Below are 26,272 nucleotides of genomic sequence, written 5' to 3'. Positions count from 1 at the left end.
TTGGGACTACAATTCCCATCATCCCTGAGCACTGGTCCTGTTAGCTAGGGATGATGGGAGTTGAAGTCCCAAAACATCTGGAGGGCAGAGTTTGGGGGTGCCTGATCTACACTGACTGGCAGTAGCTCTCCAGGGTTTCAGACAGGAGACCTTCCCAGCCCTACCTGGGGATGCCTGGGATTGAACTTGGGACCTTCTGCATGCAATGCAGGTGCTCTACCACTGAGCTATGGCCCTTCCCTTTGCTCACAGCCCAGGTCTTCGTACACACCACAACCCCATACTCACTACTAATAATTGTAAAAGTGAAAGAGCCTGGCATCAGACACAGAATTCAGCTTCTTGTAAACCTCAACTTTTTTAAAAAACAAACGAACACATACACATTCAAGTTTCTAGTCCCCTTGATGGCAAATACTACAGCACTTTTAAGTGAAATCTCAGCTCCCAGAGGGGTATCCGAATACAGCGTAAGAAGAGCTTGCTGGATCAAGCCAAAGGCCCATCTAGTCCAGCATGCTGTTCTCACAGTGGCCACGCAGTGGTAACTAACCCACAACTAGCTCCTCCTGGTGGCTTCCAACAACGGGTATTCAGAAGCATAGGAATTCCAAAGGGGTTGTGGGAGAGGTGCCGCTGCCTTTGCCCCCACCAACCTCCCACTGATTATGTCAAAGCACTCAGATCGCATAATATATACCCAGGTTGCGAAATTCCACAGGGCACGGAGCAAATACACACACACACACACACACACACACACACAGTACCACAGTCCTGCTCACTGCTGTCACCGCTATGAGTTCCTTTTCCTTTTAGTGTGCTAGCCATCTACCCCTCCTGCTAAATCCCCATGTCCTTTGTTCCATAAGCCAGTTTTCAATTAATGCCACTCTGTTACGCCTCAATTAACAGAAAAGGCAACTTTCTGTAAGTAGGAGAGATAAGAGGGAACCGTGTACAGATGGGATTGATGCAATGTCTGGGTAGCAGAAAGGCTTTCTCAAAATGAAACACGTCGTCATCTTTTGTTTGCCAGGTCTTGGCAAAAAGCCATCTGTCTAGTCTCCACAGAGGCAAGATTAACACCACCCTGGATGAAATGATAGACTCTTAGCTTGGCCAAAGAATCGGTCCCTATAGGAATCCTGACCCAACGTCACTTGTATTATTATTTACTTGATGCATTTATATCCCACTTTTTTCTCCAAGGAACTGAAGATGGCATATATATTTCCCCCCTCATTTAATCAGCACAACAACCCTGTGAGGTAGGTTAGGCTGAGAGGCAGTGAATGTCCCCCAAGATCACACCCTGTGAGTTTCATGGCCAAGTGGGGATTTAAACCCTGGTCCTAGTTCTTGTTCAATCCCCACAACTACCCTGTGAGGTAGGTTAGACTGAGAGGCCATGACCCAACCAAGGCTTCACGACACTTGCTCTATTCCCAATTGAGCCAAGAGTTGAGGTGGATTGCAACGAAAATTAAAACTGCCCCCCCACACACACACACATCAAAAGTTTCAAAATCTATTTTACAGAAATACTTTTATTAAGTCAACTGAAACGGCAAAAGCCCTTGTGGTATGGTGGTTTGAATGTCAGATTAAAAATCCCCACTCTGACAGGAAGCTCAATGGGGAACCCTGGGCCAGTCGCTGCTTCTCAGCCTAACCTACCTCACAGGGGTGTCGCAAGGATGAAACAGGGCGGGGTAAGAACCATGTATGTCACATCGAGGTCCTTTGAGGGAAGGTGGAATACAAACGTGATAATAAAATAAAATAAAATGCAAACGAAACCTTGCTCTCCTGTCTCTGTGGGAGTAACTGCAGGGTTTTATAATTCCGAGCACTGGAAGGGGGTGATCACACTGTTCTGTGACCCTTCCCCTTGCCCCCAGCCTTAGGTACAACCTGAAACCACAGGAATTTTACTGGGGCAATGGGGGAGTGGACTGGTTCTTCACCTGCACATTTTGCTTCATGTCTCAGTTTCATAGAATCATAGAGTTGCAGAGCTGGAAGGTATTCCAAGGGTCATCTAGTCCAACCCCCTGCAATGCAGAAATCACAGCTGGAGAATCCCTGACAGGTAGTCAACCAACCTTTGTATAAAAACGTCCAATGAAAGAGTCCATCACCTTCTGAGGTCGTTCACCCCAATGCAGAAAAGCTCTCATTGTCAGAAAGTTCTTCCTAGCGTTTAGTTGGAATCTCCTTTCTTGTCACTTGTATCTGTTTCAGGTTAATTTCGTGTGCATGCACACGAAAGCTCATACCTATGACAAACTTAGTTGGTCTCTAAGGTGCTACTGGAGGGATTTCTTATTTTTATTTTGACTGCGTCAGACCAACACGGCTACCTACCTGTAACTAGGTTAATTTACAGTTTACCTTAGAATTAATTATTGGTATCCAATATAAGTCCTACTCTGACCATTGGTTCCGGAAGTCTGTACTTAACCTGAAGCGTACTTAACCTGAAGCGAACTTTCCCATTGAAAGTAATGGAAAGTGGATTAATCCATTCCAGACGGGTCCGCAGAGTACTTAAACTGAAAGTACTCAAACCAAAGCCTACTTAAACTGAGGTATGACCGTACTCACTAAAGCTAAAGGTAAAGGGACCCCTGACCATTAGGTCCAGTCGTGACTGACTTTGGGGTTGTGGCGCTCATCTCAGGTTTATTAACTGAGGGAGCCGGCATACAGCTTCCATGTCATGTGGCCAGCATGACAAAGCTGCTTCTGGCAAACCAGAGCAGCCCACAGGAACGCCGTTTACCTTCCCGCTGTAGCTGTACCTTTTAAAAGCATTTTTGGTTGGACAAGCCTACGAAGATGTTTATAAACTTGAGGCAAGTTTTAATCTGTTTTAGTGAATTGTTATTTTAACTTTTTGAAAGTCTTAAATTATTCTTATTAATCTTTCTTATGGATAATTTTATTGTTTTATATTTTCTGTACATTGCTTTGAGAGTTTTATTTAAAATCAAGCAATGTATATATTTCATGAAATAAAACAACAATGAATAATTTCTAGCGATGTGAGCCTGGCAGTGACTTAAACAAAATAAAAACTGCTAGAGAGGACTGCCTGGGTGTTTTTTTAATCTACAGATTGGGGACTGATTTTTTTTTCTGAGAAGCAATTGAAGTAGCAATGAGATCAGCTAGAAAACATAGCTGAATGTTTCGTTGTCAAGAACCGAGCTGATCATATCAGATTTTCAGGTGGGCCCTGGATGAAATTAAACTTTGATGAGAGCAAACTCAAGGACTGGAGGTTCAAATCATTTCATGATTTCACTACTGCATTGCTAATTTGATGCGTGATGCACAAAAGTGTGAGTGTTATGTGAGAAAAAGGCTGCATCTTTTGGGGCTTCTTATCATTTAGGAAAGAGGAGCTGCTGCAGACCTCAGAATACACCAAGAGGGCTGTGGAAGGTGAAGTGATGGTGATAGGTGACTCTCTACTGAGGGGCAGGTAACAGGATGCCTCAGGAGGTGTGTTGTCTTTCATTGCAAAGATTCATGATGCGACAGAGAAGTTGCCAAGCCTTAAAAAGCCCACTGACCACAACCCCTTCCTTCTGATTTATGTGGGTACAAACAATACCGCCACGCAAAACCTTCAATGTATAGCAAAGGGACTATGAGAAGGCCTCGGGACACAGGTGGTCTTTTCATCACCCCCTCCCCATTGAAGGTTGTGGTCCAGGAAGAGAGAGGGAAATGCCGAAAGCAAACCACTGTGCAGGTGGTGTAGTCAGGAAATGTTTGGCTATACTGGCCACGGCGGTCATGCTCTGCCTCCACAGTCAGAGGCAGTAATGCATCTGGATATCAATTGCTGGAAAACCGCAGGTAGGGAGGAGTGCTGTTGAACTCAGGTCATACGCAGGTAAAATGAGCTTGCTGGATTGTGCCAATGGCCCATCTAGTGCAGCAGATGTGTGTGGGGAAACCAGCAAGCAGGATTCAAGCACAAGAGCACTCTCCCCTCCTGGAGTCTCCAGCAACTGGCTTTCAGAAGCATGACAGTTGCTGGCAGAGCACAGCCAACTGATAGCTCTCTCCTCCATGAATTTGGCCAGTCCATGTAAGTTAGTGGCCATCACTGGCCCCTGTGGGAGCAGGTTCCATAGTTTCACTCTACGCTGCCTGACAAAATACACCCATAATGTAACTAGAATAAAAACATACAGGATAACATAAACCCATTTGTGTTACTTGGAACCTTGTGGTGTTAATTTATTATGCTCGGCTTTTGTATGGAAATTTGTTCCTATATGTTTGGTTCTAGACGTCCCACTTTTATTTTATTTTTGGAATCTGTTATTCTACTTCTTTAGGTTTTTTATTATAAATATACGTAAACCATAAAAACCATTTCTGTTTGGCCACACACCCCTGGCAATTCCATAGCCCGTGGGTTATATACAGGTATGCTTCTCTCACCTGCTACATCTGGGCTGCTCTGACACAGAATTTCTCAAATTATTAGCACCCAGCAAAGAGTCCAAAAGGCATCTCTGGGAAGAGACACAAAGCCCATCCTGCAACTTTGCAAAGGCAGCAGCAGTTCCTATTGTTACCAAGAAGTGGGTGCGGGGGGGGGGGCTCTACTGTAGGAGTGAAGAGCCTTTGAACTTTTTTTTTCCTGCCAAGGACTGCACCCAGCTACAAATATCCAATCCATTTATTTTTTTCCTGCCGAATTGAAAGTTACCTGTCACTCCGATTGAAAATTAGTATGGCAACTGAGGGCCAAGTGAAGGCATCTCAAGGGCAGGAAGTAGGGTTGCCGTGACTTTGTACACCCCCCCCCCAATCCCCAACCCAACCTGTCGTTTATTTTGTCTGACCTGTCCTATATTTTGCCCGACCAAAAGTGGGAAGCCTACCCAGAGGTCTGATTAAAATTTAGTGTGGCAACTGAGGGACAAATGAAGCCATCTCAAAGGAGGGTGGCCATTCGCTCAGTGGCCCAGTTCAATTAAGTATGGCAACTGAAGGCTAAACAAAGGTATCCAAAGGGAGGGTAGATCTCAGCTCACAAGGCTGATTACAAATTAGCATGGCAACTAAAGGCCAAGTGAGGGCATCTCAAAGGAGGACTGGCCTTGGCACAGAGGCAGGGGCGGAGCTAGAGGGCATAGGGGGTGGGCCACCCTGGGTTCCACTCTGGGGGGGGTGACAGTCGCCGCCCCACCCAGCGACTCCCAAGGCGAGCCCCTCCAGCCTCCCAGAAAAAGCCCACCGCTGCTGCGCCAAGCAAGCTTTTTACCTAGAGGCTGGAGGCTCGGGAGTCGGGGGGCGCCAACTGTCATCCCCATCCAGCTCCAGGGTGGCACCCATCCGCCGCGCCAAGTGAGGCTTTCTACGCTGGGGGCTCTGTTTAGGCTCCATTTTGAAGTCACGGGGGGGGACACGATCCCCCTCTATATAGCACGCTGCGGGCACGCTGCGGCAGTGGGCTATCTACCTGGAGCCTAGATGCTCCATTTAGGCTCCATTTTGAAGTCACAGGGGGTTGCGATCCCCCTCTACGTTGTATGCATGCGTCGTTATGTAGCGGCCCCCCCCCCGGGTGCATGGCAATTTGCCGTCCCGGGTGTCGTGGCGGCTCGCTCCGCCGCTGCACAGAGGACTAGTTTAAAATTTACTATGGCAACTGAGAGCCAAACAAAGGTAAGTCAAGGGGAGGGTAGATATGAGATTGGAGACCTGATTCAAAGTTAGCATGGCAACTGAGAGCCAAACAAAGATAGGGCAGGTGAATCTCAGCTCAGAGTCTAGCAATCACTCATCCCCTTAAGAAAGCTTAAGATACAGTCATCTCTTCATGCAACACAATCACAGTCCCGTAAATTGCAAGACTGTGTTGGTTTCTTCAAAAAGGGGCGAGGATTGGTTCTTATTACCCATACAGAGTGATTCCTTTCCTAAGGAAAAGAGGCCTCACAATCAATCATCCAGGGACATATTCCCTTCAGCAGCCATTTGAAAAATACATAATCTGCTATTAGCCAGTCTTCTGAAAACAAGCTCATTAAAGCATCAGTGCTTAAAAACAGAGCACCCGTATTTGTCAACATGTCTCCGGAGCAGGGAATGGATTTAAATAGGCTGAGGCAGGGAAAGTGAGAGAGAGAAAGAGAGAGACGGGTAATCAGAGGTAGAGCACATGCTCTGCATGCAGAAGGCCTGAAGTCCCAACCCCATTGGCATCTCCAGGCAGAGATAGGAAACTCTGGAGAGCTGCTGCTGCCAGTCAATGTGGGCAACACCAAGCTACATGGGCTAATGGTCTGATTCAGAAAAGGGCAGCTTCCTGTGTTCTGATTTAAACCAGCCTTTCAATCAGAACCTTACTTTAAGGGTAGCCCAGCAGTTAAGCATCTGTTTTATCCTACAGAAGGTCCCAGGTTCGATCTCGCCTGAAACCCAAGAGAGCAAGTTGCCTGCCAGATGGACCAACGGACTGACTCAGGAATCTGTTTTTGTTTTAAAAAGCCCCTTATTCAGAGCCACGAGGACTAAGACCTTAATTTTACAGAAGTGTTGTAGGTGAGTGATAGAGTACAGTATCTGCTTTGCATAAGGCAGCTTCTTATGGTCCTATATTTGGAAGATGCTGTGCTATAGAGCTTCCACATGACATTCGTGTGTAAGCATACCCAGAGATCATGTTCTTGTCCTAGGAGACAGGAAAAGTAAAGGTTGGAGGCAAAAGCTGGTCGAAGTTTGCTGGGCCACAGATGGCCACCAGTGAGCAACCAAGGTTGGGAACAGACTGAGGCATTTTTTTGCCTCTGGCCCCACACGGTGTCCTCCAGGCTCCAACCCTGGAACCTCAGGCCTGAAGACGGGCACTTCTCCTCCCTCCCTCCTCTTACACTCTGGGCACTGCCAAACTGGCTATGTGTGGTGGGAGTCACCTAATTCTTCAAGCTCAGGTGGAGGTGACCATGAGGGTCTCTGGCCCCAAGCTCCCAGCCCTTAGGGCTGCCAATATATATGTGCTTGAAAACACAAGGGCAATGTGGGGAAAGTTGACTACTAGCCACAATGGCTGTGCTCTACCTTCACAGTCAGAGGCATTAATGCTTCTGAATACTTATTGCTGGGAACCACAAGAGGGGAGAGAGCTCTTGTGCTTCAATCCTGTTTGTGAGCTTCCCATTGGGGCATCTGGTTGGCCGCTGTGAGAAGAGGATGCTGGGCTGGATCAAGAAGGGCTTTTATCTTACTTTATTTTTTTGCATTCGCACCCCATCTTCCTTCCAAGGAGTTTGATGTGGCAAACATGGTTCTCCCCACTCCCCCATTTCATCCTCACAACAAATCTGTAAGGTAGGTCAGGTTAAGAGGTGATGACTGTGACCCAAGGTCACCCAATAAACTTCATGGCCAAGGGGGAGGATTTGAATCCTGGTCTCCCAGGTCAGAGCCCAACGCTCTAACCATTACACCACACTGGCACCCACCCCTGCAGACTTGGTGTAGGGTAAAAAAAATTCTAGCCACCCTTGGAGACCCATCCTATTCTGCTTTTGCCACATACAGAGGCAGAGGTGGCTGAGAATCAGGAATAAAACTTCTCACCCTCTGCACATTTGCAGAATCATGCTGTGTCGTTTTCTACGCAGGTCACAGAATTTTAGGTTTCCTCTGGTGCAATGTTTCATTTTGGTTTTGCCAGAACCAGGCAGGCAGAGGCAAGGTCCTGACCTGCCTGCAGCCCACAGTGCATCAACTGACTTGATGCCAAAAGAGAGAGAAGATGCAAACTGATTTGTTCTATTTTAAAACCTGCCCTGCCTCCGAGATCTTGTGGCCAGAGCATGAAAGTCACCAGAAACAGCATAAGTCAAGGCTGATTTACTCCCCCTTCCTAATTACAGGATTTGGTTCATTCCTAACGCCAGGAAGCAAAACTGGCAGCATCAGGCGTTTTGAAGCTCAGGTGCACAAGGGATGGACAGCACAACCTAAATAGTACAGAATTGCAAAGAGACCCAAAGCATCATCTAATCCAACCCCTGGAATCACAGCATGAATGAGTCAATTATTATTATCACCATCTCCACAAATTAAATGCCTTGTGGTTGCCTTTATTAATATTATGCCTTAAGGTGCCTTAAGGGACCCAGGTGGCGCTGTGGGTTAAACCACAGAGCCTAGGGCTTGCTGATCAAAAGGTCAGCGGTTCGAATCCCTGTGACGGGGTGAGCTCCCGTTGCTCGGTCCCAGCTCCTGCCAACCTAGCAGTTCGAAAGCATGTCAAAGTGTAATTAGATAAATAGGTATCGCTCCAAGCGGGAAGGTAAACGGCGTTTCCGTGTGCTGATCTGGTTCGCCAGAAGTGGCTTTGTCATGCTGGCAACATGACCTGGAAGCTATACGCCGGCTCCCTCGGCCAATAATGTGAGATGAGCGCGCAACCCCAGAGTCGGTCACGACTGGACCTAATGGTGAAGGGCCCCTTTACCTTTTTAAGGTGGAAAAACTAACTCAGAATTGCCTAGTTACAGGTAGGTAGCCATGTTGGTCTGCCATAGTCGAAACGAAATAAAAAAATTCCTTCCAGTAGCACCTTAGAGACCAACTAAGTTTGTCATTGGTATGAGCTTTCGTGTGCATGCACACTTCTTCAGATACACGGCCATGCACATGAAAGCTCATACCAATGACAAAGTTGGTCTCTAAGGTGCTACTGGAAGGATTTTTTTTATTTTGTTCAGAGTTGTCTACACTGACTGGCAGCAGCTCTTTGGGGTTTCAGGTAGGGGACATTCCCAGTCCTACCTGAAGATGCCAATAATTGAATGTGGGACAATATTCTAAATCTCATGCTTCTGAATAAAGGGCTGATTTAAATAGGAGCATAGGATGCTACCTTATATGGAGTCGGACGCTTGGTTCATCTGTTTCAGTGCTATCCACACCTACAGCAGTGGTTCTCCAATGTGTCAGGCTGAAGCCTTTCTTCAGCCCTACTTGGAGATGCTGGGGATTGAACTCAGGACCTCCTGCATGCAAAACAGATGCTCTACAACTGAGTGAAATGCGCTTGTCCAGAGATCCACCAGGTGCCAACTTCACGTTCTCCCCAGCACCAGGTTAAAACCCAGTTATTTACTCTAGCTTCCAAAGTCATGGTTAATCTCACTGTTGTATTTTGAAACGAACATTGCTTGGCTTTTAAAACTACTTCTGCTTTTTATCCACTCCTGACATTGCAGATAGATGCATGTATTGTTTTAATTGTTAGGTGTCCCCCACTCTGAAACATTTGGAGAGGGGACGGGCTGCAATAAGCATTTAAATAAATAAAGCATTGAAAATAAAATCTTGCAGATGCGCCGGTTCAGATACCAAGTCACTATACGAACTGCAGCCGGCTCTGGGATGAAGCCTCTGGTCTCAAATTTCTGCGGCTCTTGTTACCTCTCTCTCCTTTCCCATGATAACTGCAATGTAATCGGGAAGCATGCCAGATATTTATTATTTTTTCCTGAGTAGCAACACCACACAACCCCAAAAGCAACAAAAAGATATTTGAAACCCGGCAGGGGCTGCACTGAGCTTCCTATTCACATACACACAAACACTCATCCTGCTCATTAAGTGACTGTTGGCAACATACGGCCACACACCTTCTGTTCACCATATTGCAAGCTACTAGTGTGAAAATGTGCATGTATAGATTTGTCACCTCTGGGGCGCGGCAAGGCTAAGAGAGAAACAGAGAAGGAGAGAGAAAAATTTGATACTTGAAAACAATAAAAACTCCTCCAAAGCAGCTACTTCAATAGTCCAAATTGGGCCAGTTGCCAACTCAGCCTAACCTACCACACAAGGTTAATATGGAGATCAGGAGGGCCATGTACACCATTTTGAGGTCTGTTGCATGGGCGTACCCAGCATGGGGCAGGGAAGCAGCTGCCCCCCCTAGAAGCAGGGCAGCTGGGGAGGACAGGCAGGGACGCTGCCTGCTGTACTACCCCTTCAGCCTCCACGGCACGCCAAATGAAGTGCCGTGGAGCATTGTGGGGCAGCACTTTCTGTGCTGTGCTCGCTGTGACTTGAAGGAGTGTGGGCTGAAGTTAGCCCAGGTCCAGGTCCAGGTTTCCTTCAACGGAGGCAGCTTCGTTGCTGCTGCCTTCTTTTAGTCACCTCTGCCATTAAAGGAGCGGCCGAGGCAGGAGTGCAAGCGTGGGTGGCTCCGTGTGCTGCTTTGCAAACGGCCCCCTTTCCTCTGGGGAGGCGTGGATGTTGACCATGCCTCCTGGGGGGATCCTGGCCACATCATTGCCAGCTAGCCAATCGGGTGGCTGGGGGGCATGGCTGGTGTGCCCCCCTAGCTTTGATCCTGGATACGCCCATGGTCTGTTGTAAATACAATTAATTAATATTGTAAATAAAAAGGTAAAGGTAAAGGGACCCCTGACCATTAGGTCCAGTCGTGACCGACTCTGGGTTGCGCGCTCATCTTGCGTTATTGGCTGAGGGAGCCGGCGTATAGCTTCCAGGTCATGTGGCCAGCATGACAAAGCCGCTTCTGGCGAACCAGAGCAGCACACGGAAACGCCGTTTACCTTCCCACTGGAGCGGTTCCTATTTATCTACTTGCATTTTGACATGCTTTCGAACTGCTAGGTTGGCAGGAGCTGGGACCGAGCAACGGGAGCTCACCTCGCCGCGGGGATTCAACCGCTGACCTTCTGATCAGCAAGCCCTAGGCTCAGTGGTTTAACCCACAGCGCCACCTGGGTCCCATAATATTGTAAATACAATTAATTAATACAAGAACCTTGAACATGGCCGGGTAATGCATGAGCATTCGGAAAAAGCTTCTGAGCACTGGAGCTATGCTCTTATGTGCAGAACATATCATTGCACCTGCCATGGGCATCAGAGCTGTCCCACCTCCCACTCTGGCAACTGTGGCCACCAAATGTCTTTCTTCCAAAGGCACATGAAATGCAGATCCGGCTTGCAAGCCCCTTTTGCCAGTGATGCTAGGAAGGCATTTTAGGTCAAAAGGCTGCGCTTCGGATGCACAATTTAGTCATTACGTCCAAATTGCAGATGCAGGAAGCAGAATGCACTCAAGACAGTCTCTTAAAAGGATGGCTTTGGAAAATGGCATTGTTTGTGCATTTCAAAGTAGCTTATATAATAAGATTATAAGGACTATTCCCCTTCCCTGCACTCTCAGCATATGTCCCTAATTAACTAGCATCTCCAGTAGGGCTGAGGGGTCCCTTCCTCTCTCCCCCCCCAAAAAATAATAATGTGGAGAGCTGCAGCTGTAAAATGCTGAGCTAGGTGGACCAGTGACCTTACTCAGGATAACGCAGGACCCGTAGCTCGGTGGTGGAGCATCTACTTTGCATGTAGAATGTCCCTGCTATGAAAGAACCAGCTTCCTATGGAACCCAGGTCTTCATTAAGAATTATGAGGAGTAGAATCTTGCTTTGTTTTTAAGGGAAAGGCCATAGCTCAGTGGTTAAGCAACTCCAGTTAGTTAAAACATCTCCAGTTAGGGCTAGGAAAAGACACACACTCCGCCTGAAAGCCTGGTGAGCCCCTGAAGCCGGCCAGTGCAGAGAGTAGCCTACTGAGCTACGTACACCAAGGGTCTGACTCCGGGTAAGACAATGCAAAGCGAGATTCCCAGCCTTTGATGGAGGAAAGCCTTGGTAAATGGGCTCCCATTCAAAAATGCAGGCTAGGAAGGGAGGGGGGGTGTGCAGGCGCAGAAGGAGGCGCCACGTGGATCCCGATCGAAGCCCGCTCAGGCTACTCACCGCTGCGGAAGATCTCGGCTGCAGCTGCCGGGAAACCTCGGCGTAGCTAGAGGAGGAGGAGGCCGCGCAGCGGAGGGAGGGAGCACGCGCTGCGGCTCCGAATTGGCTCCGCTCCCAAAAGGCGACGCGCCAATCCGAATTCGCCCACTCCGCTTTCTAGGATCTGGGGTAGCGTGGGAGGCTTGAATCTCGCGAGTCAGGGGTGAAGCCGCTTCGGTAGTAAGAACTGGACTGGGCTTAACTCCCGACCACCCCGCCACTCTGCAAGCGCGCTTCGCTGAGGATCGCGGCTTCCCCCGACTGGCCCCTTAATTCGGGAGGAATTGAGTAGGCAAAGAGACAGGTAGTAAGGTCCGCGGCAGTCAAACGGACTTACCTGCGAGTAAGGGCTCATGGGGTCGGTCCTCCAGCCTTAGTCAATGCGAATTTGATTTAGCAGTGCAGCCTTTAACACGGCTTATTCCGCAATAGTTTTGCAATGTTAAATTACCTAATTTGGTCTCCTTTTTTCTCTTTTATTGAAGAAGAACAGGGTGTATTTTAATGTCATCATCATCACAGAGGTGTCTGTGGAGGGGATATGTTGATTGAAAATGTCTAGCAAACTGGATCGGTAGTTAGGTTCCTATTGAGGGTATTCGACAAGCCAACGTGACAGTGATGCGGCATTGAGGATCGGAGTGACCATTCTGTGATACTAAAGCAGTGGACAAAGGTGTATTGTTACTTTTGAATAGATGTTTATTAAAAATAAAATAAAAAATAAAAATAAAAGGGACCCAGGTGGCGCTGTGGGTTAAATCACAGAGTCTAGGGCTTGCTGATCAGAAGGTCGGCGGTTCGAATCCCTGCAACGGGGTGAGCTCCTGTTGCTCGGTCCCAGCTCCTGCCCACCTAGCAGTTCGAAAGCACGTCAAAGTGCAAGTAGATAAATAGGGACCGCTCCGGCGGGAAGGTAAACGGCGTTTCCGTGCGCTGCTCTGGTTTGCCAGAAGCAGCTTTGTCATGCTGGCCACATGACCCGGAAGCTGTCTGCGGACAAACGCCGGCTCCCACGGCCTATAGAGCGAGATGAGCGCCGCAACCCCAGAGTCGGACACGACTGGACCTGATGGTCAGGGGCCCCTTTACCCTTTACTAAAAATAAAATACCTGAGCGGTTCAGATTTCTCACCTGCCTCAACCCAAGGAGACAGTAGGACCCTAAGAAGAGAGGCAGAATGGTGCAGTGGTTAGAGCATAGGACTAGGACCTGGGAGATCTTGGGGACAGTTACTTTCTCTTGGCATATACTACCTTGCAGGGTAATGGGGAGGAAGGGGAACCCCAGGCACCACCTTGATCACCTCCTAGGAAGAAAGGTGGGATATGACTGCAATAAGTAAATAATAAATAAGAGCCTTGCAGCTGGGTCAGGCTAAAGGGGGAACCATCTAGTCCAGCAACCTCTTCCCAGGGATGCTCCAAAGGGAACCCCCATAAACAACAACACTCATTTGTATACTGCCTTTCTGTCAAAAACAATGCTCAAGGCGACTCATGGGGGGGGGGGGGAGAATAACATGAAGTTGCAAAATGTAGCAACATTTTTAAAACCAGGCAATATGTTAATGAAAACATCCCATTAAGAAATATTTAATAAAATTAAACAATGCCTTTATAATTCATAATAAGGCCTAACAAATAAAATAAAACAAAACAAAAAGACAGACAGCCCAATGAGGACTGAGTGTACTAAGTTGTTGTTGTTTAGTCATTTAGTCCTGTCGACTCTTCGTGACCCCATGAACCAGAGCATGCCAGGCACTCCTGTCTTCCACTGCCTCCCGCAGTTTGGTCAGACTCATGTTGGTGGCTTCGAGAACACTGTCCAACCATCTCGTACTCTGTTGTCCCCTTTTCCGTGTGCCCTCCATCTTTCCCAACATCAGGGGCTTTTCCAGGGAGTCTTCTCTTCTCATGAGGTGGCCAAAGTATTGGAGCCTCAGCTTCACAATCTGTCCTTCCAGTGAGCACTCAGGGCTGATCTCCTTCAGAATGGATAGGTTTGATCTTCTTGTAGTCCATGGGACTCTCAAGAGTCTCCTCCAGCACCATAATTCAAAAGCATCAATTCTTTGGCAATCAGCCTTCTTTATGGTCCAGCTCTCACTTCCATACATCACTACTGGAAAAACCATAGCTTTAACTATACGGACCTTTGTTGGCAAGGTGATGTCTCTGCTTTTTAAGATGCTGTCTAGGTTTGTCATTGCTTTTCTCCCAAGAAGCAGGAGTCTTTTAATTCCGTGACTGCTGTCACCGACTGCAGTGATCAAGGAGCCCAAGAAAGTAAAATCTCTCACTGCCTCCATTTCTTCCCCTTCTATTTGCCAGGAGGTGATGGGACCAGTGGCCATGATCCCCCCTTTTTTATGTTGAGCTTCAGACCATATTTTGCACTCTCCTCTTTCACCCTCATTAAAAGGTTCTTTAATTCCTCCTCACTTTCTGCCATCAAGGTTGTGCCATCAGCATACCTGAGGTTGTTGATATTTCTTCCAGCAATCTTAATTCCAGTTAGGGATTCATCTAGTCCAGCCTTTCGCATGATGAATTCTGCATATAAGTTAAATAAGCAGGGAGACAATACACAACCTGCTCATCCTCCTTTCCCAATTTTGAACCAATCAGTTGTTCCATATCCAGTTCTAACTGTAGCTTATTGTCCCACAGAGATTTCTCAGGAGACAGATGAGGTGATCAGGCACTCCCATTTCTTTAAGAACTTGCCATAGTTTGCTGTGGTTGATGCAGTCAAAGGCTTTTGCATAGTCAATCAAGCAGAAGTACCGTAGATGTTTTTCTGGAACTCTCTAGCTTTCTCCATAATCCAGCACATTTGCTATTTGGTCTCTGGTTCCTCTGCCCCTTCAAAATCCAGCTTGCACTTCTGGGAGTTCTCGGTCCACATACTGCCTAAGCCTGCCTGTGAAATGTGCGCAATTGTGTAGTAGTTGGAGCATTATTTGGCACTGCCTTTCTTTGGGATTGGGATGTAGACTGATCTTCTCCAATCCTCTGGCCATTGCTGAGTTTTCCAAACTTGCTGGCATATTGAGTGTAGCACCTTAACAGCATCATCTTTTAAAATTTTAAATAGTTCAGCTGGAATATCATCACTTCCACTGGCCTTGTTATTAGCAGTGCTTTCTAAGGCCCATTTGACTTCACTCTCCAAGATGTCTGGCTCAAGGTCAGCAACCACACTACCTGGGGTGTACGAGACATCCATATCTTTCTGGTATAATTCCTTTGTGTATTCTTGCCACCTCTTATTGATGTCTTCTGCTTCTGTTAGGTCCTTACCACTTTTGTCTGTTATTATGGTAATCTTTGTACGAAATGTTCCTTTCATATCTCCAATTTTCTTGAACAGATCTCTGGTTTTCCCCATTCTATTATTTTCTTCTATTTCTTTGCATTGCTCGTTTAAGGCGGCCCTCCTGTCTCTCCTTGCTATTTTTTGGAAATATATTTGGAATCTGTACTAAGTAGTCATTGATTATGAAGCACTTGTGGATGGAAGAATAGAGAACTGAACTGGGCATGTGGGAGAGCTGACAGAATAGCATATATTGGAAGAGGGCATAGTTGGTTGGCTAGCACCCTGAACACCCACACTGCAACATTTTGTGGCAGGTCCCAACTGTATCTCTCAAAGTACTATTTTGGGTGGGCAGCTGTTGAGTTAGGGCAGTGCTGTTGAGCAGGAGGGACTCGATGGCCCTTTGGGATCCTTCCAACTCTAGAATTCTATGAATCTATCATCTCAAGGATCCACTTGAGGGCCTTCAGGGCAATATGCAAAGCCTGTTTTTGCTGCCCTCTGATTTTTTTGAGAAGTGGTTTCTTTGCCCGTTGAAAGCTCCACCTGGTCTCCAATCTGCATGCACGCCATTGATCCACTCTTTGGCTGGCAAGGCACAACCTCACAGAAGGGCTATTTTAAGATTGCCCCAGATGATTCACTTCCAGAACACGGCAGCCAGAGACGCCTTCAGCAGTCCTTCCTGGCCACCGGGAAGAAGCCAAGGACAGCACTGGCAGAGTTCGCTTCTTTTGCAACATTATTGTATCTCCAGGCATCCCAAAGACCTTCTGCAGTCGTAAGTTCCCTTCTGCTGGGAACTGTCCCCCAGAACATTGGTGTGGCACAAGCCCCTGTTTCCTCCATATCCCCCTTGCCCTGAATTTTAAATTAAGAAGAGCCTCCAGGGTCAGGCCAGTGGCCTATTTGTCCTCACAGTGGCTGACCAGATGCCCCAATGAGAAAACCACAAGCAGGACCAGAGCACAAGAGCACTCTCCCTTCCTGTGGCTTCCAGCAACTGGTATCTGTGTGACTAGCAGCCACTGATAGCCCTCTCCTCCGTGAATTTGTCTAATCTTCTTTTAAAGCCATCCAAGTTGGTGGCCATAATTGACGCTTGCAGGAACAAGTTTCATAGTTTACCCATGTGCTGCATAGGATCATAGAGCTGGAAAGAATCACAAGGGTCAATTTGTGCAACTCGTAGCAATGCAGAAATCTTTTGCTGAAGGTGGGGCTCGAACCCACAACGCTGAGATTCCGTCTTGTGCTCTACTGACTGAGCTATCCCAGGCTCATCAAAATAGGCAACGCCCAAGCAGGGACTTGAAGAAATGCTTTGTCTGTCCTGAGTCTTCCAACATTCAGCTTCTTAGGATCCCCACAAATCAAGTATATAAGAAAGGAAGAAAAACTGTTTTCTATCCACCTCCTGCATACCATGCATAATTTCAATCACTATCTGCAACATTTCCTCATCGGGTCACTCTATCCCCTTGACCAGGTTTGTATTGAAGATTTTACTATTTTACTTTTAGAAGACAACTGAAGATGGCCTGTTTAGGGAAGTTTTTAATGTTTGATGCTGTATTGTTTTTAATATTTGGTTGGAAGCCGCCCAGAGTGGCTGGGGAAACCCAGCCAGATGGGCAGGGTATAAATAATAAATATTATTTATTATTATTATTATTATTATTATTATTATTATTATTATTATTATTATCTTGGTTTACATAAGTACATACAGCACCTCTGCTTTCAGTTCATAAGAGTCTTTTCTACAGATCAAGTTATATTTGACATGAGGCTTTAATGTTCTATACAGTATCAGGTTGGGAGAAAAGAGATGTGTGGAGAGAGAGCAGGGGTGGGGAGAGAAGCAGGGTAGAATCATAGAACTGTAGAGTTGGAAGGGACCCCAAGGGTCATCTAGTCCAACCCCCTTAATGCAGGAATCTCAACTAAAGCATCCATGACAGATGGCCATCCAACTTCCATTTAAAAACCTCCAAGGAAGGAGAGTCCACCACCTCCCGAGGGAGTCTGTTCCACTGCTGAACAGCTCTTACTGCCAGAAAGTTTTTCCAAATGATTAGTCAGAATCTCCTTTCTTGCAACTTGAAGACATTGGTTCGAGTCCTACCCTCCAGAGCAGCAGAAAACAAGCATGCTTCCTCCTCCATGTGACAGCCATTTAGATATTTAGAGATGGCTATAATATCTCCTCTGTCTCTTTTCCAGGCTAAACATACTCAGCTCCTTCAAGCGCTCCTCATAAGGCTGAGTTTCCAGACCCTTGATCATCTTGGTTGCCCTCCTTGCACACCTTCCAGCTTGTCAACATCCCTCCAAGTATGGTATGACTGAGGCAGAATAAAGTTATACTATTACTTCCCTTGATCTGGACACTACATTGGTACCTCTGGTTAAGAACTTAATTCGTTCCAGAGGTCCGTTCTTAACCTGAAACTGTTCTTAACCTAAGGTACCACTTTAGCTAGTGGGGCCTCCCACTGCTGCCATGCCGCTGCTGTGTGATTTCTCTTCTCATCCTGAAGCAAAGTTCTTAACCCGAGGTACTATTTCTGGGTTAGCGGAGTCTGTAACCTGAAGCATTTGTAACCTGAAGCGTTTGTAACCTGAGGTACCACTATATACTGCTGTTGATGAAGCCTAGAATAGCATTAGTTTTTTTCTTTCTTTTTTGCTGTGTTGTTGACGCAAGTTGCTGTGTTGTTGACGCAACTGTTGACGCAAGTTAAGCTTGTGGTTCACCAAGACCCCTAGATCCTTTTCACATGTACTGCTAGTAAGCCAGGTGTCCCCCATCCTATATTTGTGCATCTGGACGGTTCTTCCTGTCTAGGTGCAAAACTTTACGTTTGTCCCTACTGAAATTCATTTTGTTAGCTTGCACCCAGTTCTCCAATCTGTTAAGGTCATTTTGATGTCTTCCGCAGCATTAGCTACCCCTCCCAGTTTGGTGTCATCTGCAAATTTGATGACCATCCCCTCAATTCCTTCATCCAAGTCATTTATAAAGATGTTGAACAACAACGGGCCCAGGACAGAGCCCTGTGGCACCCCACTTGTCACTTTTTTGCAAGATGACAAGGATCCATTAATGAGCACTCTTTGGGTTCCGTCAGTCAACCAGTCAACCAGCTACAAATCCACCAAATAGTTACCTTGTTCAACCCACATTTTATCAGCTTCCTTGAGAGAACATTCATTATTTTACATAGTGCATGTGCAATGTTTCTGTGTCAGTCATGTGGGCAGGTTCTATTTTTTTGTTGCTTTTTTATGAGCCTTTTCAAAGCTAGTCAAAGCTTGAGTGTTAAGCTAATGAAGGTGGAGACCTGGCCCTGTCCTCCTCTGTAAGGTTTCTGCTCGCATTAATGACACTACCTAAAGAGTAATATTAGACAAGTTCAACCCAAGAAGCAATTGTGCTAATCTCATATCCAAAGGACCAAGACCTCATACTGCTGTAACGTGACTCCAGAGTAAAGTACAGTACAGACATTTCCCTCCCTGATCAATTCTAACTTCTGGGAACATCTAATGTCCTTCCTTGTAACTCAGTAATCAAGGCTCTTGTGAAATCGACCACCTGCCAATATCCTGACTCGTAATCTGAAGGATTCGACAACCAGCTGTGTCATGTGTCATCTCATGACACAATGTGCCATCGCATTGTTGCGATGACTCGTGACTCCAGGTGGGTGGCAGGCGGGTTAGGAAAAGCTTGTGGTGAGACAAGCAGCAAAAGTGGTGGAGAATGCAGTCCTCCTCTAAATCTTACATTGGGTCCATCTAGCTCAGGATTGTCTATCTACACTGTGGTTGAGAAACATAAGAGCTTGCTGGGTAAAGGCCAGTGGCCCTCCTATTCCAGCATCCTCCTCTGTGTGGCCAATCAGATGCCTGTGGGAAACCCATAAGCAGGACTCAAGTGCAAGTACACCCTCCACTCCTATGGTTTCCAGCAACTAGTATTCAGAAGCATTGCTGCCTCCAACTGCGGAGGCAGAGCAAAGCCATAACGGCTAGTAGCCATCAATAGCCTTCTCCTCTTTTAAAGCCATCCAAGTTGGTGGCCATAGTGTCAAGTTTTCCCTTTTTTAAAGGGAAATTCCCTTATGCTGAATAGACTTACTCGTGAGAGAAGGGAAAACTTGACAGCTATGGCCATAACTGCCTCCTGTGGGAGCAGAGGAGCAAACTCCTAGGAACAGAGGTGCCTTAGCTCCCCCCATAAAATATTTGTGTCTATGCACTGCGTCATGTGATTATGTTGGGTAGGACCTCCGTGGGTCCCCCAATATTTTATTGGCACCCATGTGTGGGAGTGAGTTCCATAGTTTAACTACAGACTGTGTAAATAAGCACTTCCTTTTACGTGCCCAGGGTCTTCTAACCTGTGGCCCTCTACCCATTATCTGAATCCCCAAGATCCAAGAAAATCAGGTGTCACATCTTGTCAATCAAGCAATTTGAAGTCCTACTTTGTTATTTCCTGTTCAGGAGGATCCAGTGGCCAGTGTGGGTGAGCAAGGTCATCCCACCAGGACGTGAGAAGGCTGTGATTTAATGAGGTGGAGCATAATGTATGCTGCCTTGAGCTCCTTGAAGGGAATGACTCTCCTTAGATCAGAGGCAGCTCTCTCTATTGTAGAACTCCAGTTCCCATCAGCCCATCAGGCCTGATCCAGCAGGCACTTCTTACTATCTTATTTCCAAATGCAGAAATTCACCAAACAGGGCAGAAGGGAAGGGAAGAGACAGAAGGGAAGGTGGGGGAGGTTCTTAACGCTGCCGCTGAAAAGCATTGATTAAAAACTGTGCTGCCCTAGTTCGAAATATCTGACAGGCAAGAATACAGATGAAGACGCTTATCAGCCTGAAGGAAGGGAGGTGTGTCTTGAACATCTTGAAATGAGGGCATTTGAGGGTAGAGGAAGACATCACACCAAAGGATAATCGCCACATAGATGTCACAGAATGGTGAGCAACCCAGAGCGGACTTAGTAGGATATTCACACAAGCATAATTAAAAGAATAGAATCATGGAATTGTAGAGTTGGAAGGGAACCCCAAGGGTCATCTTGTCCAACGAAGGATGAGGCTATCAACAGCTATTAGGCATGATCAAAAGATGCAAAGACCCTTCCTTCTACTAAATCAGTCCACCCAGCTCACAGCGGCCAATCAGATGCCCCACTTGCAGGACCTGGGTGAAACAACAACTCTCCCCACTTGAGATTCCTATAAAGTGGTGTTCAGAGAAATATTGCCTCTGACAGTGGAGACAGAACGTAACAGCCCTGCTGGCCCATCTAGTCTGGAATCCTGTTCTCACAGTGGCCACCCAGATGCCCACAGGAAGCCCACAAGCAGGATGCAACCACAAAAGGATGCTTCCCTCCTGTGGTTTCCAGCAACTGGTATTCAAAAGCAGAGCAGAGCCATTGTGGCTAGTGGCCATTAATATTCGTCTCCTCCATGCATTTGTCCAATCCTCTTTTAAAGCCATCCAAATTGGTGGTGACCACTGCCTCCAGGGGGGACAAGTTCCATTGTTTAACTATGCACTGAGTGAAGAAGGGCTTTTTTACATAACTCTACTTACGAATGTTTTTACTTACAAATGGAGCTCCGTCTGCCATCTTGGATGAGGTTTAGATAGAATTTTTTCTACTTACAAATGTTTAGATAGGGTTGCTTCGACTTATGAATTTTTTCTCCCAATGCATTCCTATGGGATTCGACTTACAATTTTTTTCGACTTACAAATGTGTGTTCGGAACGCATTAAATTCGTAAGTAGAGGTACCACTGTAATTGTCCTCATCCCTGTGATGCTTTAGTGCAACCAAGAGGGAGCATGGACAGATGCTTGTGGAAGCCCACCAGCAGCGCCTAAAAGGAAACCCCTCTTCCTCCTTTAACCACTCCCTGTGCTGGCTATAGGATATGGTAAGATGAACTATGTCTCTCACAGCAGTTCAACCCAGCCCAGGAGGAAGTCAATTTTTAAATAAAGCAGCCCAGGAGAAAGTTTCCTAGTCATCAAGTCTTTTATTTTGTACATCTCTTCCATATCAGAAAAACCACATTACATAGAGAAAAGGTCCCCTGATTGGTATTGCCCCCTGCTCCCCTTTACAGAAATACTGCCGTTTCATATATCTATTTTGATAAAAGGTTAAAAAACCAACAACTTTAAAACATGAAGAGATTCATGAAGGAATACACAGATGTTTGAAGCACCCAATAAAATAAACCGCACAGCTTTCTTTCTTTCTTTCTTTTGAAAAAAAGGATCTATTATTGTAACTTCTAAAAGTTCCAGCAGTGAAGGAACCTGTGACCTTCCAGGTGTTATCTGACTCCAACTCCCACCAGCCAGCGAGGCCAATTGTCCAGGGACGATGGGAGTTGTAGCCCAAAAACATTTGAAGGGCCGCAGGTGTAGCCCATGTTACAAATAAATAAATAAATCAGGATTCATGCGGACCTATTTTCTGAGATTAACCAAGTCACTTTGCTAAGCTACCCAACTGGTCCTCCACCACAGGTCTTCAGGTGTTTAAAAAAAGAAAGCAGGACTATCCCCTGGGTTGATGTGGATGATGCAAGCTCCCTTTTTCAATGTGAGATGCCAAAATCTCCACTGGGAGTGGGGACACATCTTGTATGAGTGCTCACTGCAAGAAAATATAGGTTCCAGCACAGTCACATAATGGGTTCTAGAGCAGTTGCACAATGAGTTCCAGAGGGAGAAAGAAGCAACTTCTTCCTGCCCACCTTTTAAAAGGGATACTTTTTATTTTTTTTTAAAAAATGGCACAGTGCTTGTTTTTTAAGCAGTGGGCTCACCATTTGAAGACAACACACTGGTGGAACATTTGCATTAGTGCTATGTTGCAATCTACTGAGAAGCATGTTTTTTGGGGGGTGCTTTTTGTCCAGTTCCTTCGTTCTGCAGGAAGGATGGGTGAGTGGAGGACAAGGAAAGGAGTAGGCTATGTGGAGATTGTAATGTCAACAAACAACCTCTTCCTCAACTTCAACCCAAACTACCGATGTTGCCATTTGTCGGTCAACAAAACTTCTAATGGGCTGACTGAAGTTGGGAGATTCTGGTTGCCCGAAGCAAGGTTGATGGCTGCTGAATAAACCCTTAGTAGGCAAGCCATACCAGAGCTCAAGATGCTATAATCCTGGCCGGTGGTCCCACCAAATATCTGAGGGGCGGAGTTCAACACCAATGGCTTCTTGAGGCTGATAGGGCTGTTCTTGTGGAAGAAGATACCATGGATCTCTTTGAGATAGCTTTGTGTGTCCTTCATGCAAACTTTGGGAGAGAGCACACCTCTGGATGATCACAGAAGACACGTATTGATGCTTCTGGACCTACCAGCTGCTGCTTGAAGAAACCTCACTCACAGTGAACAAGAAGAAAGGCTCATAGGACCACATAGCTCCTGATTCCACAGCAGGTCACTCACTGATCCCGCCAGCACATCTAAATGGTAGGATCCAGCTTCTCTTTGTAGCATATCTTCATGTTTGTACAAACATATCTTCCTGACTGGAGACCCCAGGGGTCCCTCCAGCTGCCAGGTGAACAAACTCTCTCTCTGCTCACCTGCTATCTTACTTGCTTTGCCAGCTCACATTTGCTCTGCCCAAGGGCAACGCAATTCCCACGCATTATCCCCAAGCTAGCCAGGTGGGGAAGGGGGCATTGGGAGAGGAGGGAGAAGGGATTTTTAGATCACAATGCATAAGCAAAAAAAAGAAAAAGCTGGTGTTCTCTTCACAGAGTGAAGACAGAATTTCCGTTGTGGGGTCAGAGACCTGCTTGGGCTGTTTTCTCAATGCAAAGAGAGATGTCTTGTACTGCTTGCAGATCACCCATTTCACATATGAAAGGAAGCAGCAGGGGTTCCTTTCTTGGGAGTATTCCCAAGAATTTGGAGAGCTCAGCTTCACCAATCCTTTAGCCAAGAAACCCCTAGGAGCAGCTGTTTGTGGATAACTCATTATATGTGGAATTTATTTGGGGCGGGGATTTGAAGCCTGACCTCATCACTTTTCAGCAAAGGGGGAGAAGAAATAATAATAATAATAATTCAGTGAATATCCCCCCACTCCATTGCACACATTTGGAACCCCTTGAGGGAAATGCATAGAGTCAAAATGGGACCCAGCTTTTTGGTCCACACCATTAAAGAGGGTAGTAAGGAAACCTTGGTCTCAAAAAAGGAAGAGAAAAAAAAGAAAACATTTCTATTCCTATCTGGAGGCAGAATTCCTCTTTGCTCCCCATTCAAATGAAAAAGGGGGAGAGAAAAAGATGCCTAAAATCAGCACAACATTTACAAGTAAACCCCAAAAGATTCTCCCCTGCGCCACACCCAACACTTTTCAAACCATTTTGTCAAATCTCCCCAGCACACACAAAAGGTTACACATTGCAGGGAGGGGTGCATGTCAGAAGGCATCATATAAAATATAGATATACATATATACTTTTACATATACAACTTTCACCAGGTTTTTTCACATTTGGAAGTTGTGTCCCAAGGAGCCAAATAGAACCGATGGTTCAATTTTCTTTCCCACAGAGTCAAGTTTCCGAAAGAAAGCAGGGGAAGTGTTAAAAACTTTAGCAAAAATGTTAAAAGGTTAAAAAAATTAAAACAAATACAAATCTGCCATCACCATAAAACAGGAGAGCTTCTTTGCAAGGCTCCAGAAGAGCCACAAATCCTCAGGACAAATGAATACGCAGGATTGTGATTCTCTCTCAATTTTGCACAGGATTTTGCCCCCACCCACCCCTGGCCGCCATTTCCCACTGCCCTATGTTCTCCAGTTCCCATATCAGGAAGCTCAACTCCCCTTCTGTTGAGGGAAGCAGAAAATCAATAAATTAAAGTTTATCTGAAAGTGCTGCCTTGTCCTAATTTGGGGGGGAGGGGTGGGGGCGCAGAAGGGAGAGAAGAAGAAAAGGGGGGGTGAAAGTATTGACTCCGTCATGCAGCACTCTCCCTCTCGCCTTGGGGCTCCGACGACGAGCCATTGATGACCTTCTTGACTTTCTTCATACCTTCCATGACCCCTGAAGTTGTCACCCTGTGGGGAAGACAGCAGAAAAAAAATCGCTCAGAGATAAGGCAACACTTCAGTGCTGTTCTTGCCCTAACCAGGGCTGCATGGCGGGAAGGTTCTCTCCCCCCTCCCATTCCTGGGTGCAAGAAGAGGTGTGTCTGGAACCTTCACTGCATAGCTTCCAAAGGGTGCGGAAGACGCTGGCCTCTTGACACTGGAAGTGTACATTTCATGACCCACCTTATATTTGTGGTTATAAGTTGCTTTCAACTGTTTCTAATGTTGTGTTGTACCCCATTCCCTGCCGCACACACTCCTTGGAGACCTTATGGTGAATGGTGAGCAATAAATCAACAATAATACTGATTATGAACATGTCAATGATTTTTAGTGCAATGACCGTGGAGGGCTGCATGGGAGAATTTAGGTCCTTGCTTCCACCACCTTCACAAGCAACAAATGCCCAAGCTTTAACACTCTATTTGCAGCTGGCTCAGCAGCCTTGGAAGTAAAATTCTAACAGGTCAGCAGCCCTGGGAGTTTAGATTTAAAGCTTTTGCAAGACATATGCGGTATTCAGATGTCTAGAAGAATCACTCTTGTCAGGGGACATAAAGCCAGCAAACAGACCTTTGATCCTGCTGACAGGGACACAGAGCATTTCACACAGGACAATCATCCCAAGATCCTTTTGGGGGGTAAAGGTCTAAGACAGGCATCCCCAAACTGCGGCCCTCCAGATGTTTTGGCCTACAACTCCCATGATCCCTGGCTAACAGGACCAATGGTCGGGGAAGATGGGAATTGTAGTCCAAAACGTCTGGAGGGCCGAAGTTTGGGGTTGCCTGGTGTAAGACTTTAGCCACTGGACAAGAGTCAGTGGAAGGCTGAAACTGGCAGATGGAGCACCACCTTCCACCTTTTTCAACCCAAGAGCCACATTAGCTTCAAGGCAACTTTCGGAGGGCCACATGCCAGTGAGGGTCAAGGCAAGAAGCAAAAGCAAGCAAAGAATGGAAATTTTGATTTCACACTGTAGGCTAGCCCCTTTGAAATGCTAAAGAGAGTCATTGAGATGCCAGGTGATTTGACAGGTGGGTGGCTCCACCCATCCATCAAATCCACACACCCCCGGCACCACCCGCAGGCGTGGCAATTTATTTATTTTAGATATCTCACATGATTTATGTAACCATCTGATTGTAATAAAGCACTGAAGTGGTTTATGAAAGGTATAAAGCAATGAAACGATAAGCAAACAAAAACAACTACGGTACATATTTAAAACATTTTTTAAAAATGAAAACCAACGCGAAGCTACAAAGCAGATTAAAACACATATGAACGTTCTACATGTCAAGATAGGCTTGCTTTTAGAGATGCCAAAAAGAATAAAGTGAAGGCACCTGCCGGATGTCAGCAGGCAGGGAGTTCCAAAGTGTGGGGGTCTGCCACACTAAAAGATAGCTAGATAATGGATCTGAAACCATATATCTTGGGCAACATGAGGCAAGAACAAGAGCCACCCAAAACATCGCACATGGGTATGGGAACCTGTGACCTAGGTCTTGTTCCAAGCTCCTATCATCCCTTGACATAGGCCCCACTGACTGGGGATGATAGGAAATGGAGATTTAACCACATCTGGAGCGCCACAATTTCCCCACTCCTTACCTAACAGGATAGAGTAGATCATGGGACCACCCACCTTGTTAGGAGCTTCTGATTCAATACACCTCTCACCCAATTCCCCACCTTGCTGCTCCATGTAGGCCAGGCTGACTCCACAGGAGCTAGGCAGGAATCCCAATACACAAAACAAGGTCGCTTATGCTCTTCAATGCTTCACACATTGCTGCTGCAAATCCTTTCCCAGATGGACCAACATTCAGAATCACCTGGGTTTGAATGAGGGAATCATGTAAAGTTTGTCCCAGATGGAAACAGCTAAGACTTGGATCATAAT

General features: G+C 46.4%; 2 protein-coding genes across 2 annotated transcripts in view; both read right to left on the bottom strand.

Annotated features, from left to right (window-relative positions):
- The window catches only part of NCS1 (neuronal calcium sensor 1), a 60,149-nt gene extending 48,055 nt beyond the window's left edge, over window positions 1-12,094 (bottom strand). Inside the window, exon 1 of the mRNA XM_088664751.1 lies at window positions 11,830-12,094. The gene's annotated coding sequence lies outside the window, so the exon portion shown is untranslated. The remainder of the gene's footprint in view (window positions 1-11,829) is intronic.
- A 9,150-nt stretch (window positions 12,095-21,244) lies between these two features.
- The window catches only part of GPR107 (G protein-coupled receptor 107), a 44,930-nt gene continuing 39,902 nt past the window's right edge, over window positions 21,245-26,272 (bottom strand). Inside the window, exon 18 of the mRNA XM_035112988.3 lies at window positions 21,245-24,330. Within this exon, the coding sequence (XP_034968879.2) occupies window positions 24,231-24,330 (100 nt within the window). The 3' untranslated portion in view covers window positions 21,245-24,230. The remainder of the gene's footprint in view (window positions 24,331-26,272) is intronic.

The sequence above is a fragment of the Zootoca vivipara genome, chromosome Z2 (genome assembly GCF_965207765.1).
Source record: "Zootoca vivipara chromosome Z2, rZooViv2.hap1.1, whole genome shotgun sequence".
NCBI lineage: Eukaryota > Metazoa > Chordata > Lepidosauria > Squamata > Lacertidae > Zootoca > Zootoca vivipara.
Note: the sequence above shows the minus strand (reverse complement) of the source record. Positions and strands in the feature narration are given on the sequence as shown.